Source organism: Cibotium barometz, chromosome 52 (assembly GCF_041138505.1).
Source record: "Cibotium barometz isolate CiBa-2024 chromosome 52, ASM4113850v1, whole genome shotgun sequence".
Lineage (NCBI taxonomy): Eukaryota > Viridiplantae > Streptophyta > Polypodiopsida > Cyatheales > Cibotiaceae > Cibotium > Cibotium barometz.
This window is the reverse complement of record NC_141097.1, coordinates 32,840,818-32,860,791: the sequence shown is the minus strand read 5'-3', so window position 1 is coordinate 32,860,791 and position 19,974 is coordinate 32,840,818. Positions and strand designations below refer to the sequence as shown.

Genomic DNA, 19,974 nt, shown 5'->3' with positions numbered 1-19,974 from the left:
AATTTAAAAAATAAAAAATTACAAAATATGCAAAGAATATGGACTCCTAAAAACACATAATTTATAGATTTTTTTTAAATTTCTATTTCTTTTCTTTTTTTTTCTTCCTTTTTCTTTCTTTGGTTGTTTTTTTTTGTTTTTTTTAATACTAATAAATTTCGTACTAATTACACAAAATATGAATCTACTAATTATGCACGCAATTACAAAAATTCTAAAAAAATAAAAATAAAAAATGCAAGCTACTTTAATTATGCAAAATTTTACAGAAATTTAAAAAATGAACAATGGATTCAAAATACAAACACAAAAATTGTTTTTTTTCCTTTTTTTTCTATAAATTTATTGTTTTATGGTTTTTTTGTTTTCTTTTTTTGTTTTTTTTTCCTTTCTTTTTTTCTATCTCTTTTTCTTTTTTAAAAAAAAAATTATATATATATTTTTTTATTATTTTGTTGTTTTTATTTATTTATTTATTATTATTTTTTATTTAAAAAATACAAAAAACATGAAAAATTAATTAAAAAAATAAAAAATTAAAAAAATTAAAAATACACCAACCTTATTCCTCGCTGCCTCCCGGATTCTTCGCCGGCGCACCCAGTCGTCTTCAATGCGCCTCGCTCTCCTTTGCTTAGCTGCCGGCTGCTTCTGCTTCTCTTGCAGCTACCCCCACGCACTGCTCTGCAGGCTGCGCCCAATGCAGACGCCTTCCACTCCATGCTTTGCTCTCCACGCGGCCTTTAGCGCTCACCACCTCCTCTTCGACGCTCCTTCCACCACCGCCTACTGCAACACAGGCGCTCCCACTTCGCTTTCTTTGCTGCGGCGGGTGAGGCCAACCCTGTCAACGCCTGGGCCTCCCCGCCTTACCTTCTTCGCTTCTGCCCGCCTACACTCAGCTGCCGACGCCTTCCACTCCGCTTTCTTTGCTGCGGGTGAGGCCAACCCTGTCAACGCCTGGGCCTCTCTGCCTTACCTTCTTCGCTTCTGCCCACCTACACTCAGCTGCCGATGCCTTACACTCCACTTTCTTTGCTGCGGGTGAGGCCTTCTGCAATGCCTACAGCCAGCCGATCTTTTATGTGTTTTTTTCTTTTTCTTTTTTTTTAATAAATAAAAGCTTCCACACAGGTCCTTCCACCTCTTCCACCTCCACGGCCTTGGCCTTCAGCGTATAAATATATATATATATATATATATATATATATTTCCTTGCTGCGCTTCAACGCTTCCCACAAGCCTTTCCACCTTCGCTCGGCCACCTCGCTTTCAGCCGGCCGCCCAACAGTTGCACGTATATATAAATAGATATAAATATAAATATATATATATATCTATTTATTTTTCTTTGCTGCGCCTCCTACGACACTCCTCTTACAGTCCCTACGTCGAAAAATACAAAAACAAAAATCACTTGAACCTACTTAATGGCGGGATTACTCTACCGCAATGGGGTTTTAATTTTTTTGCTTCTAATCAAAGAACAGAAAACACACAAGGCGTCCTTGAGATCACACACTCAATGCCCTTGCAAACTCTACTCTAATCTACCCTAATCCACGATTTTGCAATCAATGGAGCACTTAGTAAGAAGTAATGGTTAACACCCTTCACTAACTTAGGTGTGCGTTCCCCGGCAGCGGTGCCATTGTTTGGGACATCATAGCATAGCGGAGGCTACACTCCAACCCACACACTTTGTCAATCCGTGAATGCAACCCGGTTAGCGCATAGAGGCTATCCCGAATGGGAGAAGATTAGTTAACCACACACTAATGACTTCTAGTCCTACTCAATCCTTCTTCAACAATCATGCAATCAATCATTGATTCCTTCTAAATCTAACATAATCAAAGCATCAAGATTAGGCTACACTTAAGCACAAAAATGCAACTTATGCAAAGAATCTAACATGCAAAGAGCTATCACACAAGCCTCAACTACACATCATTTCATGCACAAACTTCATCACATGCACTCTACAATTCACAAATCAGATTTTAGCATCAAAACATCATTAAGAAATCTAGATTAGCAAGTGTGTAGACCACAACCTCATATCATTGAAAATGTAGAGAATAGAGAGTACAAGATTGAAGCAAGAATGGAGATGGAGAGCCTTGGGAGAGCACATGAGAAGGAGCTATGGAGCAAGCTCTCTCTATGAGCCTCTCAACCAAATGACCAAAGAGTGTTGTCTAGCTCTCAAATGGGCCACCTTTTATACAAAAACTCTAGAACTCCCAAAAGTTCCCATGTGGGATTATTGTCAAGCCCTCTCCCACATTCATCTACAACTTGGAATTCTTTACAAGAGCCCTAAGTGTCTTTTTTGTTGCACCCTTGCATTGATCTTCATTTGTCATGTTACAAAGAACTTCCCGGTGTCTAGAATCTCTTGAAGGATGAGGGAGCTAGCTTTGGCGGGACTTTTATGATGAAAGCTTTGGCGAAGTCCTTCGCCATTCTTATTACAGCTTCTGCCATGGAGACTGGTTTGGCATTCATGACCAGTGTGTCTAAGGGTTTGTTCATTCCCCGAATGAACCTGGCCATGAGTTACTCTTCATCTAGTGGTGGTGAATACTTGAGGAGAAGAGCAAATTCCTGGTGATATTCTTTAATGGTTTTGCTCCCCTGATTTAGCTCTAAAAATTCATTCATCTTGGTTTCTAAAAATCTGGGGGGACAAAATCCCTTCCTTAGATAGGCTTTAAGATCATTCCAAGACTGGGTATTCCTATTCAGATGGTTGGTGTCGCAATGGTTTCTCCATACCACCCTAGCTGTTTCCACAATTTTCAGCCTAGTGAGAGCTATTTTGCTCCTCTCTTTGTATGCGGTGACATTAAAATATTCCTCCATTGCTTCAATCCACTTCTCCACAGCCTCGCATCCAAGTTATCCCCTTCACCTTTGAAGGGTCTTGGCTAAGTTCTGTGAAGAGCCTTATGAACGTCGGGGGTTAAGCTCTTCTTCATCAGTGAGAGGATATGGCTAAGGGCCACGGTTCTCTCGCCTCATGATTCTGCCAAAAATGATACATTATTAAATTTTTATTTTGATTTCGTCCACGAGATCCTAAGACTTAAGAGGTTTGAAAAATAAATTTTTAAACAAGATAAATGATCTTATTAGAGATCTATGACATATGCTCGGTAACAAATTTTGCTTCATCAGTTCGTCACTTAATAATAATCACTTATACAACAGGGAATTTTTCCACAAATCATTTCTTTATTTATATAAAGGTTGCAATATGTACATAGAGCAGCTTGGCTTGAGAAGTCAGAATCTCCTTGGGAGACGTATAAGACGGCCGTACTGGGCTACAGACATGCCCTGATACAAATGTTCCCTTACTGCCAAGGGAGCTACTATCTTCTCCTTAAGAATAATGCGACTAAGGAGTCTGTAGATATGGCAGGAAAGTCTGAAATCTCGAGGCATTGGGTGATATAAATAACACCATGTATCACTTTCAGCCTCATCAGAATCATGGTCAATGAGATATTTTGCCTCAACATACACTGGTCACAAGAGGCGTGGACATACTACCCTACAAACCACTTGTGCTGTCGTCTCTCCGTGGGGTCAGGGAAATATAAATCCTCAAAATGGCCTGCGAGTCTAGCTCGGCTCGTTTGAGTTGTAGCGGAAGAGATGAGATGATAGAAGGCGAAAGCAGTCATATCTTGTGACTGGGTGAGGTCGGGAATACCAGATAAGTGTGGAACTTCCATCTATAAAACCAAATTCTTTGATTAAAATTCTTCATTAATGAAGCTTAAGGAATGAAAATACAACACGTAAATGCTCTTTGTGAGTTTTTATTACAAATTTCTAATAAGAATTCATTTTTCCTTATTAGTTTTCAACAATGCTCTAATACCAGCTGCTCTGAGACCCCCGCCCCCCACCGCGGTTCCCCCTCCAAGAGGTGGCGTTGGCGACAGAAGCAGCATCAGCCTCTTGTGTGGGGCAGGGATCCACACTCGGGGCCTCGCCCACGAATATCTGGACAAGAGACTAGTCCGGCGGTTCCTCTGAAACCAAACTCGAAAAAACTTCCCTCGCCCATCGAAAGAAGGCACGGGCGATTCCACCAGGAAATCATCTAATAGGAGAATTAATCTAATGGGTCAAAGTCTTAACTATTCAAACAGATTCGACCAAACTTGAAGTCACATGGTCAGATCAAAGAAGAGACTTGCACTTGGTCCATAGAATCACCACTTTTTTCCTCCTTTAACAAGGCACAACCGCTGATTCCATCCCACAAAACAAGGGCTTCCTAGGACTTAATCTAACTGACGTAACTAATCGCAACTTATTTGTATCACAAGAATCCCCCAATCCAGCCTACCCCAACCGGCCCATGGGTTACAGCCCATGGGTTAGCCAACCACCCGTCGACCACTCTATTGGTGGGATTCCTTTATAAAGATTTGGTTATGTTTTGCCCGGGTACTGAGGAAAGAGTTCCCAGGCCCCCTAGCCGACATTTCATGCAAAAATTAAGGTAGGCATACCACGTACACACCCAATATGAAATTACCCACGTACACACCCAATATGAAATTACCATTATAATAGAATCGACTGTCTTTAAGACAATCCTTAATGAAAATCGTAGTATTACTGATCATAATCCTCCAAAATATTGAGTCCATTGTATTACAAAATATGTCATCTGGACTCTCCGTTTGAAGACCAGCTGGCCAACCAACGAGATCCAATATTAAAATTTGATTCACAAAAGTCATTCCTTTTAGTCCATCTGAATCTTCCTCGACACACGCATGTGTGTCCTAGCAACCGCGTGAGCCCGTGGATCATTTGGTCAGAACCCTCTAGGATCCTACTTAGGTGTCCTAGCACTTCACTCGGGGACCGCTTCGTCGGTCCTTGCCCATCATACCGAAAGCGTACCATTTTAACCATACTGAGGTTGGTCAAGACCTCGGCAGGCTTTGCTGCAAGGGACGTCCCTTGACGACCTCGGTAGGCTTTGCTGCAAGGGACGTCCCTCGACGACTCCCCGCTAGGTGTTGCAAACGAGCCTCTTCTTAGTTTAAACACATACCAAATGCTTCCTCCAGCATTCTGGCGTAAAACAATCCTTTAAAAGAAAACACAGGTTCTATGCAAGTAAAATTCCCAGTTTGAGATTGGTTCCACAAAACCCTTTTTTCTTAATCCATATTTTCATAAATGAGAATCATTAATCTGGCATAAAACAATCCTTTAAAAGAAAACACAGGTTCTATGCAAGTACAATTCCGGGTTTGAGATTGGTTCCACAAAACCCTTTTTCCTTAATCCATATTTTCATAATGAGAATCATTAATCTCTCATCAGGGTAATCTACCCATCATTCGACTAACTGTCCAACTAGATTCTTGGTGATTTTGGTCAAGGAAAAACCAGGTTAATTCAACAGTAGTCTATTCTTTGTATTAAGAACTGGAATTGGTCATCACAAAGTTTTTGCTTGATTCAGATCGAGAGATATACAAATAGTTTACTGACCGTCCCTCTCATAGTCGTGGTCTAGCTAAAATCATTCGGTTTAGTTCTAACAAGGATTTTCTTTAGATAAACATCTAATGAACTTCTAACCGTAAGAAAATTCCAACTTTATGAATTTCATTCCTTCTTAACCATAATAGATTAAGAAATGGTTTTATATGAGAATATCTGAAAATTCCAACTTTATGAATTTCATTCCTTCTTAGATAAACATCTAATGAACTTCTAACCATAAGAAAATTCCAACTTTATGAATTTCATTCCTTCTTAACCATAATAGATTAAGAAATGGTTTTATATGAGAATATCTGAAAATCTTGACCCTTAGGCTAAGAACTTTTAAATCATTTTTTAATTGATTTTCCTAATGCACATTGGAGAATTTATTTAGAATTTCTGTTTCAGAGAAATATATTTTTGATATTTGTAGAATTTTTATATCCAAAAATATCTCAATATTGAATTACCTCTGTCTAAAAAATTTTATCTCTCTAGGCAAAAACAAGGAAAAATAATATTTTCTTGTATTCATAAATAGGGAATGATTACATGGGATTAAAGTAAAGCTTATTCCTTATTCAGAGGCTGAGGAGGAATCTTACAGTGTATGTATGTATGTATGTATATATATATGTATGTATGTATGTATGTATGTATATATATGTATGTATGTATGTGTATATATGTATGTATGTATGTATGTATGTATATATATGTATGTATGTATGTATGTATGTATGTATATATGTATATACATATGTATATACAAGGCTTATGCATAAAGCCTCATGAATAAAGCTTATGCATGTGCATTTGTATAGGCGCATAGAGGCTTATACAATAGGCTAACGCATAAGCCTTATACTATTGGCATAGAGCTTCTATGACAATGCATAACTCTATGCATTGGCATCAAAGCTCTAGCTTCTATGCCAATAGAGCTAAATGCATAGAAACTTAAGCTCTAGGCTAATGCATAAACCTTATGTATGAGGCTTATGCATAAGGCTTATTATGCATGCGGTTTATGCACCATAACTATGCATTAAGCTTAAGCTTTATGCATAGAAGGCTTCATGCATAAATACTTTATGAATAGAAAGATTTATGCATAAAAGCTTATGCATTCATATATATATATATATATATATACATACATACATACATACATACATATATATATGTATATGTACATACATATATATATATATATGTATGTACATACGTATATATATATATATGTATGTACATATATATGTACATACATATATATATATATATGTACATATATATGTACATACATATATATATATATATATATATATATATATATATATATATATATATATGTATGTACATATATATATATATATGTACATATATATCTATATATGTACATATATATATATATATATATATATATATATATATATATATGTACATACATACATACATATATATAGGATTTGACACTAACGGATCGGGTATACATATGGTATAGTGATCATCCAAGAGAGTAACCTTGTGCCAAATAATGGTATCGCAAAAGCCATCCCTCCCTTCACCACCCTGGAGCCTTCCCCCTCCTCATAGCCCCCCCCGCCCCCCCCACCCCCCCCCCCCCGATGTCATTGGCACACCCTCGCACCACGAAGTCGTCCCTCTATGGCCCATAGCCCCCCCTAGCCCCCCCTCCGCGCGTGTGCACCGGAGTCTTCTTGTGTGGATCACAGCCCTCCCAACCCTGCAAGGCACCCTTGAGCTATCCCCTAGCTCATAGATCCCCCCCTTTGGCACCTCCGACGCCATTGTCGGCATGCCCCCTACACCTTGGAGCCTTCCCCCCCTGCTCATACCCCCCCGTCTCTCGGGTAGCACTATTGCCCTCACCCCACCCTCCCCCCTTTTTTTCTACATTATCCCACTATCCCAAGGCCTTGTGTTAACATCAAAGTTTATCCCTTCATGATTATTGGGAAGCCCTTGCCCATAGAAATAGTGCATTCATGACTTATCAAGGTTGTGGGGCTTTGCCTAACCCAACTCGGGAGCATAAAACAATTGAAACCAAGAAGATAATCTTCCATAACCTAGCTCACAGTTGCATAAGAAAGATGTGACTCACCTCATGAATGCTTGTGCTCGGATTCTCGTAGGAGACGATGCTGCGTAGCCACACACCAAGCTCCACTCCAACATCGCTGCCGCACTCCAATGGAAGCTCGACCCTCTTCTTGCTCAATCTCCCTCTCTCACATGCACTCACACATACACAATGAGCACGTAGAAGCTCTAATTGAATTAGGAAAGCAAGAATGACACACAAGAGAGCAAGAGAGTAGGGTACTTAGATGCATAAGAGAATGAATGGTGAGAATACAAAATGACCCTTACCTTGGCCCCCCTTAGCCTTCACATCTTGGGCATGCATACTTAAAGTATAGGTCCATGGCTAGCCAGGGCCTCCTAGGCTTATGTAAACATTTAATCTAAGATTAAAATCTCCATAATTAATCCCATGGCATGCCTTTCATCATAGACAAAGGCGACTACACACATAGAATATACAATGTTAGCATTTTTAATATGAATGACCAAATGAAGTGACGTTTACCAATGGATGGCATTGAGGATGAAGAGGTGTCCAATGATGAGCGTTAATATGCCCCCCTTCCTAATGTAGATTCCATCCATGGCATATGTCAATGAAGATTCATCGTCGAGGCTAGATGCATGAAATGGTAGAGGTCTTGGAAGGTGTGCAAGGCAACATGGTACCACGAGTAAGGTGCTCTTGTGGAAAAGAATTGAATTTAGGCATAATGCAAACACCAATCAAGGAGTGAGGAATTGTTTTTGTGACTGGTCAAATTTTCTAGTTAAGACAAGGGTATTATTAAGGTTGGTCCAAATTTGATCTAAACTAAGATGGAGCAAAAAGAATGCCTCGGGTTATGACCTTAGTCTCGACACACTCTCACTTTGGTGAAACCTTCTCTAGCTATTGTCAAGTCTCATAAATAAAACTGCTAAGTGATTATTATAAGTGTTCCTTTTGATTTTAAAAATATAAAAGTAGGTTACAACCCTATAAAGAACTAAGAAATGGTCGAGATACCTTATACAAGAGTATCTAAGAACTGTTAAGTACCTCCACATCGATGCCTTTTTTTAAAAATCTCTTTATTGATAGGTTTTTAGCCACAAGGTCCCATCCCATGGAAATCAAGGATAGGGTTCCAAGATTCCATCACTAAGAACCAAAAGTCCTATTTAGATCGCACATGGAGTTGATTATCTTCTTGTGGGTTTTTTTTTTGTATTTTTGTTTTTTTTAAATTTAATAGACTAGTTTCACTTTCATAATTCACCTAAAAAGTTAAATTCTAACTAAAGAGGTCAGTGCACGAAGGAAGGTGGAGTACTTGGAATACTTTAAGGTCAATCTTAGGGAGGATTGAACTAGGACCAAAGCCTAAAGGGTTATCCAAGTAATAACAAAAATTGAAACACCAGTTACATAATGATGCAAGCAAGCACTCAAACCAACAATAAATGGAGAATCATAAAAAATATTGAAACAATAGAAAAAGGCGAGGATGGGTTTAGAATACATCTGGGCAATGGGGAAAATCCTCTCCATATCGAGGTTGCACGTCCACCGCATGTTGTAAATTTGGATCTGGTGTTCACGAATGCACCTTAATAACCTATAAATTAAACTCATCTAGGAAGCTCATCGTTAGATAACTATAGTTTCATAAGCATGCTCCGATCCTTCGTCTCACTAAGTTGGTTTTCCCCCTCACTTGGGTTTGCTTCATATATATATTTATCCTCTGGTATACTAGGCAATGGTATGAGTGCATCCTCACTATGATATAGCATGGGTACTATAGGTAAGTGAGCTAAGTAGCTACCATGAGTTAAGCTATCTAGGTAATCATGCACCATGCTCCAAAAGGGACAATGAGTTGGTAATATTACTTCAAATAATGATGGTGTAAGGCCATAAGTTCTAGCTCTACGAGCTATTCCTATGTAGTTCTCGCTTGATAGGGTCCTCCCCCACTGGGTAATGTACACTCACGTGACCGTGTCGTTGCGGTGTCTCTCCTACCATGGAATGTGATAGTCATGTCCTGTAGAGCCTAAAATAAGTTCTACAGTGCCAATATAAGTAGGACACTATACACAACATGCGATGCCCTACAGGTAAGGCATGGTGCAAGGGGATGGAATTGTAGGTAGAACAAGTCCACAAGGTGGCCCCACAACATCTCTCCCCTAGGGCTGCATAAAAATAGTGTGAGTGGGGCTGGGAAGGAGGAATACTTAGCTATCCTTGATAGTACCATTATTGACAATCCAGGTCTAGGATAGGGTCACTTATGCTGGTCCACAAAACATCCATGCTCATGGCCTAGTCGTACTTCATTCTTTTATTTAACATGTGCTCTTTCACATCATATTTTTTTTAAAATATCATTATTTATTTATATGGTTAGTCAAATTTTTAGTATGTGTATAGTTGCTATATTGCTATACACTATTGGTTCAAGCTATTTTGTCATGGGCTAGCTTTATTCCAATAGGCTCCCTCTTGATATGGACATGAACTTTGTCAAGGAGCAAAACTTGGAGGGTAAAAGTAATGATATTAGTATAAGTCACCCCTTCCTGCTTTCTATCATACCTTGACCTTGCAAAAGGTATTGTAGGTTTTTTGTAACCATCCCTTACAACTTTGCTCCATTAGTGTTTGTTGGCTAGGAGCGCCCTTTGTTACTTTTTATAGCATGTCAACTTCTAGCTTTAATTTCGGGCAAAGGGCTCTCATAAGACCGGATAGAGCTTATTGGTTCACCCTTATAGATAAGCAATGGAGTTAAGACTTACATAGTGGGTCACTTTAGGAAAATCAATGGGGTTGGTCTTGGATAGCTAATAATGGTTTTGTAATCTTTAGTGATGTTGAAACTTAACCATCAATCACAATGTCTCATGTGATAGGGTTTCTCTTTAGGATCCAGACTTTTTTGGGCATTGGTGGAGTGAATGTTCTTTTATAATAGCATCATTAGGATTTTTTTAACCCAAAAAGGGCCTCTTAAGGATTCCTAATTTTAAGGGATTAGAGCTTAAAAAGCTGGGCTTAAGGGAGATAAAGGCTATGATGACCCCTATTTTTTGCCTTGCCACATCAGCCATACCCCCCTAGTTTCACTTTTTAAAGGGAATATTCTCATACTCTCTCTCTTACTTTTTGACTTTTCTCATACTTTCTCTCTTACTTTTTAAAATTTTTATCTTCACTCTATAAATTGAATCTTTCTTGTTAGTTTGAAATCTCCTTTCTCATTAACTCTCACCATATCTCCCTTCCACATCAGCAAAAGATTCTCGTATTTGCCCCAAAAAGTGAAATTTTTTTATTTTTTTATTTTTTTTACATTTTGAGGTGGAAAAACACCACCCAACCAATATGTATGATGAAAATAATTTTTTCCCTCCAAAAAGCTTGTAATTCAAGGGTCACGTCAGAAGCCTGTCAGAAGCCAGTACATCCATAACTAACTCTGAGGTCCCCACAACCCCATAAACATAACTAACTGTCAGATCCCAAAATTGTGGGGATCCCAAAAATTATTACTTTTTAATTTTTCTCATAAATGTAATTTATTGATGAAAAACTCCATGTTAGTATATTTGTATATCAAAAAGATCATTTTCTACTTAGAAAAACGGATTTGTGTTAAACCTGCAACAACAAAGTTTTAACAGTCTCTCTCACTCACTCCCTCTCTCTCTCTCTCTCTCACTCCCCCTCTCTCTCTCTCTCTCTCTCTCTCACTCACTCCCTCTCTCTCTCTCTCTCTCTCTCTCTCTCTCTGCTTTAGCTTCTTCCTCTACTTAGCTATGGAGCCTTTGCAAGCTGTGTGTATAGCCCCTTGTGAAGCTAGAAAACGGAAGGTTGATTTACACATTCGTATTCCTGAAGAGTATGGTAGCTCTAAAAAAATTCATCCTACTGATGCACAATCTGTCCAAGCTCGTAGGATAGCTAAGGAGAAAAATGCAGATCTTTGGGTTGATGGGCATCTCTATCAAGTTGACCCTCCATTAAGAGAAAACCCTCCTTTCCACAATTTATCATCTTTTATGCAATTTGTTGGTGAAGGAGAGCTTGGCTTGTTAGGATACTGCAGAAGATTGACTACAAGTGGAGCTTGTTGGCAAACCCATATTCTCTAATCTCAATTGCAAGCATCACAATTCAGCCTTTTACAATGTCAAGAAGGACTTAAAACATCATCAGATAAAATGAAAGAGATCCTCACAGAGAATGTGGAGAAGGATGCAAAGATTCAAAGGCTAGAGGAACTTATCAAACGACTCAAAGCAATGCCAAATGGTGCTCGTGAACGCAAAAAGACATTGGCTGGTATAGAATCTCTTGCATTTAAAGGTGGAGCACGGAAGAAAAGGATTCGTACAACAAAGTAAGTAACATAAACTTTCATTATGCACTCAGTGATTTAAACAAAATAGTCACTTTCATTATGCACTCAGTGATTTATGTTTTGCCATGAATTTTCTGCACAAGAGGTGTCTGGTTCTAATGAAGAGGGATGGAAGGATTTGGTCAAAGCCATTCTGAATACCAAGGATATTCTCTCAATTATTACTGACCCTCATCATCCTAAAATACACCAAGCTGTTGTCAGCAATGTAGTGAGCGAGATTACCACCTCCATCGATTCTTCATTAATTCAACATGCTTGTGATGTGGCTGGAATCAGCATGAAAGGGTACCAAGCAATCCGTCAGGTTGTAAAAGATGCATTTCTAAGACAAGGAATCACAGATGTAATAAAAAAGGACTCCCTGGATAACAGATGTAATCAAAAAGCAAATTGATGGTCAACTTTTAGATGTAGAAAACATAGGAAAGTTCAAGGTGGATTGGCATCTTGGGGGAGATTTGAAGACAATTAAATGCATGATGGGTTATGTTCAAGGTGCGACATCAAGATGGCCTTGTCTATACTGCAATGCTCAGATTGATATTCCTAGGTAGAAAAAGACAAATGGAAAAGGTATACAGAAGGTTGGTTCTGTTGGGAAGGATGTCTCAAAAGGTCCCAAGAAAGGGAAGAAGCAACAAGAAGATGGAGTAGATCCAACCAAGTCAACTGATGATGAAGATGAGGAACAACCAATGCAAGATGGGTGGAAGGTGTCATGTCTCATGATATGCTAGGAGAACCAAATAGGAATTCAAATTGGAGCCCCATCAATAATTTTCCACTAAAGAATATTCACTTTTGCACACTTCATGCATTCATGAGAATCTTTGATCGATTGCTTGAGTGCCATATCGATTATGCATTCACAATGCCTACACAAGAGAGAAAAGTTGCAACCCTTGGTAAATTAGAGCATCTTCTGAATTCTCTGGGCTACCATGGCGGAAACGTGAAAATTGGAGTGAATAAGCAGGCCTCTGGTATGTCATACGAGGTTGCTCAAAAGGTCTCCATGACTGGATCAGAGGCAAGGAGATTTTTGGAGAAGCCAGTAAACATAGAGAATTCAAAGAAGACTTGGGGACTTTGGTGCAATCACCACAAATGTAGATTGTCCAATGCCAGCTCTTGTAAATATGCGCAAACAGCTTTGGATAAATTTAAATAACATGGTTCGCATTATGAATCAAAGTAGCTCAATTGCCCATGAACGAGCATCATTCTAACAACATATCATAGAATTCACCAAAAGCTTCCCACTCTGTTGTGCTGTAGTTTCTCTCTGCTCTTATGAGGGATTTTTTGGCATAATGTATAGGCTACATGTACCCTTTTTGTTTCTCTTGCATGAGTGTGCTACCTACTGCTCTATCTGAAGGATCTACATAAACATGGAATATCATATTCCATTCCAAATTGATCATTACCGATGTAGAAAATACCATGCTCTTTAGCCAATGAAATGCCTTCTGATATTCCGAGATCCATTCATATTTGGCATCCTTTTTTGTCAATGCATATAATGGATATGCTACATGTTGTAGGCATTTCAAAAACCTTGTATGCCACTTCACCTTGCCAAGAAATCTTTCAAGATACTTTATGTTCTGGGGAGCGGACATTTTGGATATGGCCTCCGCCTTAGCTGGATCTATGGCCAATCCATGGGTTGACACGATGTGTCCTAACAATGTTCCAAATTTTAATACAAATGCACATTTGGCTTGATTCAACTTCAGCCTTGTATCTCTAGATCTCTGCAAACATAACCTTAAATGATAGATGTGTTTACCTTTATCCCTAAACACACTGAAAGCATCCAGGTAGTCATAGAATATTTCTTGGACTATTCTTTGGAAGGTAGCTGTGGTGCATTCTTCAAGCCAAACATCATAACAATTGCCACAAAGATACCCCATTCGGTGACATAAGTAGTCTTTTCTCGGTCTTCCGAAGCCATCTTCACTTACCTGTATTCGCGCTAAAGCCATCTAGGAAGGAGTGCATCTCTTTTCTGGCTACCTCATCCAACAGGGAGTCCGTGAAAGGGAGCGAAAAAGGATCTGAGTTGGTTGCTGCATTCAGCTTCTTGTTGCGGTGATCACACATATTCAAATCTTCATATTCTTTTTGGGGACTACTACAATAGGAGATATCCAGGCATCTTTTTCTACTAGTACAATGCAACTACCTTCAATAATCTGTCAATTTCTCCTTCACTTGTTTTGTATAATTCGAGTTCATTCTGTACCTTTGTTGCCTAACAAGTATAACTCTTGCTTTCAACTTGATGTTGTGCTAGAAGAACTTAGGGTCGATGCCCTTCATGTCTTCATATGGCCAAGCGAAGACATCTTGGTATTCCTTCAATTGGGGGATACTAACTCATGTTTGAATTCATCTTCTAGTTCTAGGCTGATCTTTACATTCTTTTCCCTCCCAGCAGCAGCTGCATTGTTATCCTGGTTCTCCATTTGCTTTTGCACCCAGTCGCGGATCTCCTGAATCTCTCCTTCTTGCTCTAGATTTTGGGCACACTTAATTTCTTCCATGGCTTTCTCCTACAAGGTTTTGCTTAGCTTTGAGCCTTCTGCTTTCCCATAATCTACTTCCGCATTCTTTATTTGATCATTTGCTACTTCTGCATTTTTGCCCTTTGTTTCTGTATGATGTCCTATTGCTTCACCCTTATTTATCATGTACAAGGGCACCAGGTCTGGATGTTCACGGAGTATTTTGGTCTCTTCATTGTCATCAAAGCCTTCTGACATGTTGAAAGTTTTGGCATAGACTCGCCTCTGAGCAAGTTTTACTAGCTTCTTTGCATATCAGTGAGATCCACATGCACCTTCCGCTTTCCCCTTCTGATGGTGATTTTGTTCCTGCCCCAGTCTTGCTTTACCTTACCATGTCTCACCTAGGGCCTTCCCAATAATACCTAGTAAGATCTGATGTGGTTTTTTGTGGGTGATAGCTACTAACTTGACCTTGAAGTCAACCTGTTTGATCCTCATTGAGACATTTTGATGATTCCCTTAGTTACCACTATCCTATTGTTAACCATTCTTATGTTGAACTGAATGGGCTCCCACTTGAGGCCCAATCCCAATGCGGTTTCTTCAATGTGACAACATTCACTCCAGACCCTCCATTCAGTGTAGTACTGCATCATTAATGAGAACATTGTTGAGTTAAATTGTGACTTTGGCCACTTCATCATCTCTGGATGCTGGTGGTTCTTTTGCTTCCATATTGCCACATTCCAGGGTTTCTTCCTCTACCATGTGCTTCAGTTCATTTTGCTAAGTCCTTCAATGCCTACCATATCGGGATTTTGTCCTTGAACCTTGGACATAAATCCAATACTTGTTTTAGCCGAACCTATCTATCCAGCAGCATTGACATCATGTTTGTTTGCAACTAGTCAGCATTTTTCTGGTTTTCTTCTAGGCATTCCTTGTTGAAGTGCTCCATTTGCCCACTTTCAAAAAATCTGCAGTGATTTCTCTTGAGTCATCCTCCTTTTTCTTGCCTTGCCTTCTTTTAATTTCCTTAGCAGATTTAATTCCTACTGTTCCTAGTCCACACTTACCTTTTTGCGACCTTTAGGTGACAGAGTTATCATTACACTAGATTCACTTGCCTTAGCCCTTGTTACTGCCAGGATGTCATGAACCTCCATCTGTGTGTCCTCTGACTGCATCATGTTGTCATTTGGGTAGATTCTCCTTCAGCTGCATCAATTTTGCTTGTCTTTCGTCATCATGTTTTTTCTTCATGGCACATTCCGCTTTGGTATGTCCAGGCTATTGACAATACTAGCATGTGAAGCTAGTGGTTCCTCTGGAATGCCCTTGGCCTCTTCTCCCTGAAAACTTTTGTGACCTGTATTCCCATACCTTCCCATTCCAGGTGGTCTTCTTTCTGCTCCCTCTATGTTGTTCACCATAGGAGCTCTATTTTTCATGTTGTATCTACAATTCCATGTATTGTGGTTGTACATGTTACACAGGAACAAGTTGGAGGCACGATGCATTCCTCTTTGAGGTGGCCTTATTGTTTTCATTGTGAATAGAACACATTCCTCCTGAAAATCTGCACCTTTTTCCTTTTTCATTTTTTGCACCAGCTGCTTTACCTGCTGCATCAACTCTCCGGAGCTTGCTTGTACCTTTCTATATTTCTTATTTTTGTCTTTCTTTTTTGTTACTGCCACTAGAGTGTCCTGCGAAGAGTTACTTAAATCGTCCTTTTCAGTGGTGACATTCTTCCTTAGCTTCCTCTTTTGTCTCCTTTCTCGACTTCTTTTTTCACACTTTTGGCGAACTCCACCACTTCCTTGAACTCTTCTTCAGTTTCCACTTGCTTTGTGCTGACTGCCTGCTGTGTGAATGTCTGGCTTAAGCCCTTAGACAAACCAATGACTTCTTCATAGGTCTGGAAATGGTTGTCTTCATATCTTGACACCCACTCCATGGCTTTGTCTTTGAAGATATTCATGAAGGAATATCTACGGATTTCACTCAGCTCTAGTTCTTCTAAATCCTAAGGTCTGGCCACTTTCTAGTATTGCTCAAACCTCCTCACATGCAGATCTGCATCTTCCCCTTTATCACTTGAGAACACTGAGAAATTTTTGGCAAATGATGCCATGGCTCCCTTGAACTTTTTCCAGGGGTTTTCTTGTGGTTATTCTTCTTGGTTTGGTTAGAGTGGTAAAGAGAGAGAGACATCAAACAATGAAAATTGTATTACATAGCAAGAGGCCTTTACAATGGCAATACCAGCCAACAAATGGTGTAGAGAACAAGTGCCTGTGAATGAATGTGATGAGGGAAAGTGGCCTTTATATAGGGAGGCATGTAGCTGGCCAACTATAGCAAAAACACCCCCATGACTAGTAAATCCCCATGACTATGAGAAAGTACAAGGCACAAATTAAAGATGCAAATCCCAACACAATAGTGAGATGCACAAATCCTAACATTCCCATGCGCGGAAGGTGTCGTAGTAGATAATGGCATCTCAGCAACCTTAGCTAGCTTCTGAATGATAAAAGGTACCTCGATATCAAGTTTGCCTACTTATTGGCCTCCTCTACATGGTCGGAAGGTGTCCTAGTCGCTAACACCATCTCAAAAGCTGCACCTCGCTCTCGAATGATAAAAGGTACCTCGATCTCCCTTTGCCTAGTGATTAGCCTCTCCTCTACATAGACTTGATAAAGTCTGTAATCCGATCTACTATAACAAAAGCCATGGAGGCCATGGCATCCTCCAAACATTCCCAAGGAAACCTCCATCTACTAAGATGTTCATTGGTTAGTCTCCTTGAGCAAAAGGAGCAGAGATGTTATCACCTTGTGACACATAAGATGAGGGTAAGCAGGGATGTTATCTTTGATGAAATAAGAAGTTGGCATGCTGATGTAAAAGACTTGTTTGGGAATGATGCACAAGAGCAGGTGGTTGCACGGAATACAAGTCAAGAAATGAAAACCATTGAGTGGACCAAGAGAGTCCTCTAGTATTGGGTCCGATAATAGACCATCGAGCGATAGTGGACTATGTTAGAAAATTAGGCCTGCAGGTCCAGCAAGTGCATCACATAAAGGTAAAGGAAATGTTCATGCACCTCTTGGTATGCCTCACATTTCTATAGGGCATTCATATGTTGATGGAGAGTGTAGTGGTTCAGAGCGGAGCCTTGATGAGGAGTTGGGGATTCCTACTATCATGACACCTGGTGCAAGGAAGGCTAAGCCAACCACCGCAAGGACACCAAGGATAGATCTAGGACCATGCAGGTTGTGTAGGGTCAAAAACCATATTCAAATATTAATGCATGATGGTTATGTAGCTCACCATTATGCATGCATGGCAAAGGTTGTGCAAGAAGTTGATCCCACATGTTTTGAGGATGATATTGGGAATATACATTGGGAGAAAGCCATGGATAAAGAAATGGTTGCATTCGATGCAAATAAGGCATGGAAATTGGTGCCTTGTTCGAATATTAGAAAGGTTATTGGATGCAAGTGGGTCTACAAAGTGAAGCACAACTCAGATCTATGGAAGCATTAGCATGTACAAGGTGAGATCGATTGGTTGCCAAAGGTTATGCTCAGACCTAGGCATTGATTATGAGGAGAAATTCAGCCATGTTTCCAAGATGGCAACCGTGAGAGCTGTTATTGTAGGGGCTACATTAATAGTTGCGGTTTTATATCAAATGGATGAGTTGCAAGAAGAAGTACATTTGGAATAGCCACATGGTTATGAGGATTTGAGTCACGCTGACTATGTGTGAAAGCTATGTAAAGCTTTGTATGGCTTACAGTAGACACTGAGATAATGGCATCATAAGACTGCATAGTATCTTATCACCATTGGCTTGAACCTATGAGACGGAGGCTTACCATTCACTCGCAAAAGAGTGATAAGGGGATTGTAGTCATCACCATCTATGTGGATGACTTGATTATTGGGGGTGACAATGAAGAGGAAGTTGAGAATTGAAAGGGTCTCTTGAAGAAGTTTAACATGAAGGATTTGCGTGAGTTGATCTGTTGAGATACTTTCTTGGCATTAAGGTTATCAGGACGCCTGAGGGAATATGGCTATGACTCCTAGAGACAGTATGACGAAATATGGTTTGGTTGGCTACAAGCCCATTTCTGCACCATTGGATTAGTAGAATGGTAAGCTTAGTGCAAACGCAAGTGAGATTTTGGAGAATGCTTCTATGTACAGGAAGAGAGTGGGAAGCTTGATCTACATGACGATCACCAACACTATGTTCCTCGGAGATACACACTACTCTATGTGAGGTCCATAATGGATTATGGCCTCGTTTATGAGGCTGGTATATAGTTGCAGAGTGTTTGGATACACTGATGCAAATTGGGCATGTAGCATCTTGGATAGAAGATCTACTAGTGGGTTTTTGTTTCCTTTGGGAATGGTGTTATTACATCATGGAGGAGGAGTAAGAAGCAGCCATGCTAACGGCGGCTGCCTTATCAAGTTTAGAGGCAGAGTACATGGGTGCTAAGATGGTAGCATGTGAGGTAGCTTGATTACATAAGCTACTTGTTAGAGGTTTGGGGCTGCATGTGGGTAGGTAGGTTGTTATCCATTATGATAACCTGAGTAGCATTGCAGTGAAGACTAGAAATAATGAACTCGGATGCAAAACATCTTGCTTTGTAGAGTCAATACCAAGCATAGTATAGCCTGACGCTGTAAGCTAACAACTTGATTTTGTGATTAGTTGTCAAATCATATTAATGATGAGCACGGTAAGATTTGTTCTACAGATGCATTAGCATGAAACAAAACATCAATTGGACACTTGCACATCGTTCTTTAGGTTGGATACTTTGATTTACAAATGTAGCTAACCTTGTTTTACTTTTTATTAATGACCATGATGGGATCCACATGGCGTTGACATGCTACACACCAACTCAACGCTTTTAACACCATGGATTTGATCATATACGCTCATTATAGACTTAGGTCTTTCGTGTAGTGGTAAATCGAATTGATAAGCATAATAACATTTACCGTACGCACGACGTCGTGCATGCGGCATATAATACATTCACACGAACGCGCTCGTTGCCAGCGCACCTTAGAGCAGGTCAAGCGACGTGTTTTTATAGGACCCGTCAGATCTACTCCTCCGCATCTCATGCTGCCAGTTGAAGCCCAAAACTTATGTCCTCCTTTGATGATGGATGTCATTCTTTCCCAGAGAGTTCATGGGCAAACATGTATGCCTTGCAGATGCAAGATGGACTGCTAAGATGACTGCTAAGATATCTGCTATGCAAACCATGTGCAACCCTATATGCTCTGCAAGAATGCAGATGGATGGGTTACTAATGCATACCTAAGGGAAAATC

The 19,974-nt window shown here is 39.8% G+C and overlaps 1 protein-coding gene across 1 annotated transcript; it reads right to left on the bottom strand.

Annotated features, from left to right (window-relative positions):
- Nucleotides 1-13,384: 13,384 nt before the first annotated feature.
- LOC147609074 (uncharacterized) lies at nt 13,385-14,617 on the bottom strand. Its single transcript, XM_086788711.1, has 4 exons — nt 14,451-14,617; nt 14,036-14,205; nt 13,858-13,941; nt 13,385-13,749 (listed from the first exon to the last, which is right to left on the bottom strand). Exons 1-4 carry the CDS (start codon nt 14,615-14,617, stop codon nt 13,385-13,387), a joined length of 786 nt encoding a protein of 261 aa, XP_086644837.1.
- Between the last annotated feature and the right edge of the window lie 5,357 nt (nt 14,618-19,974).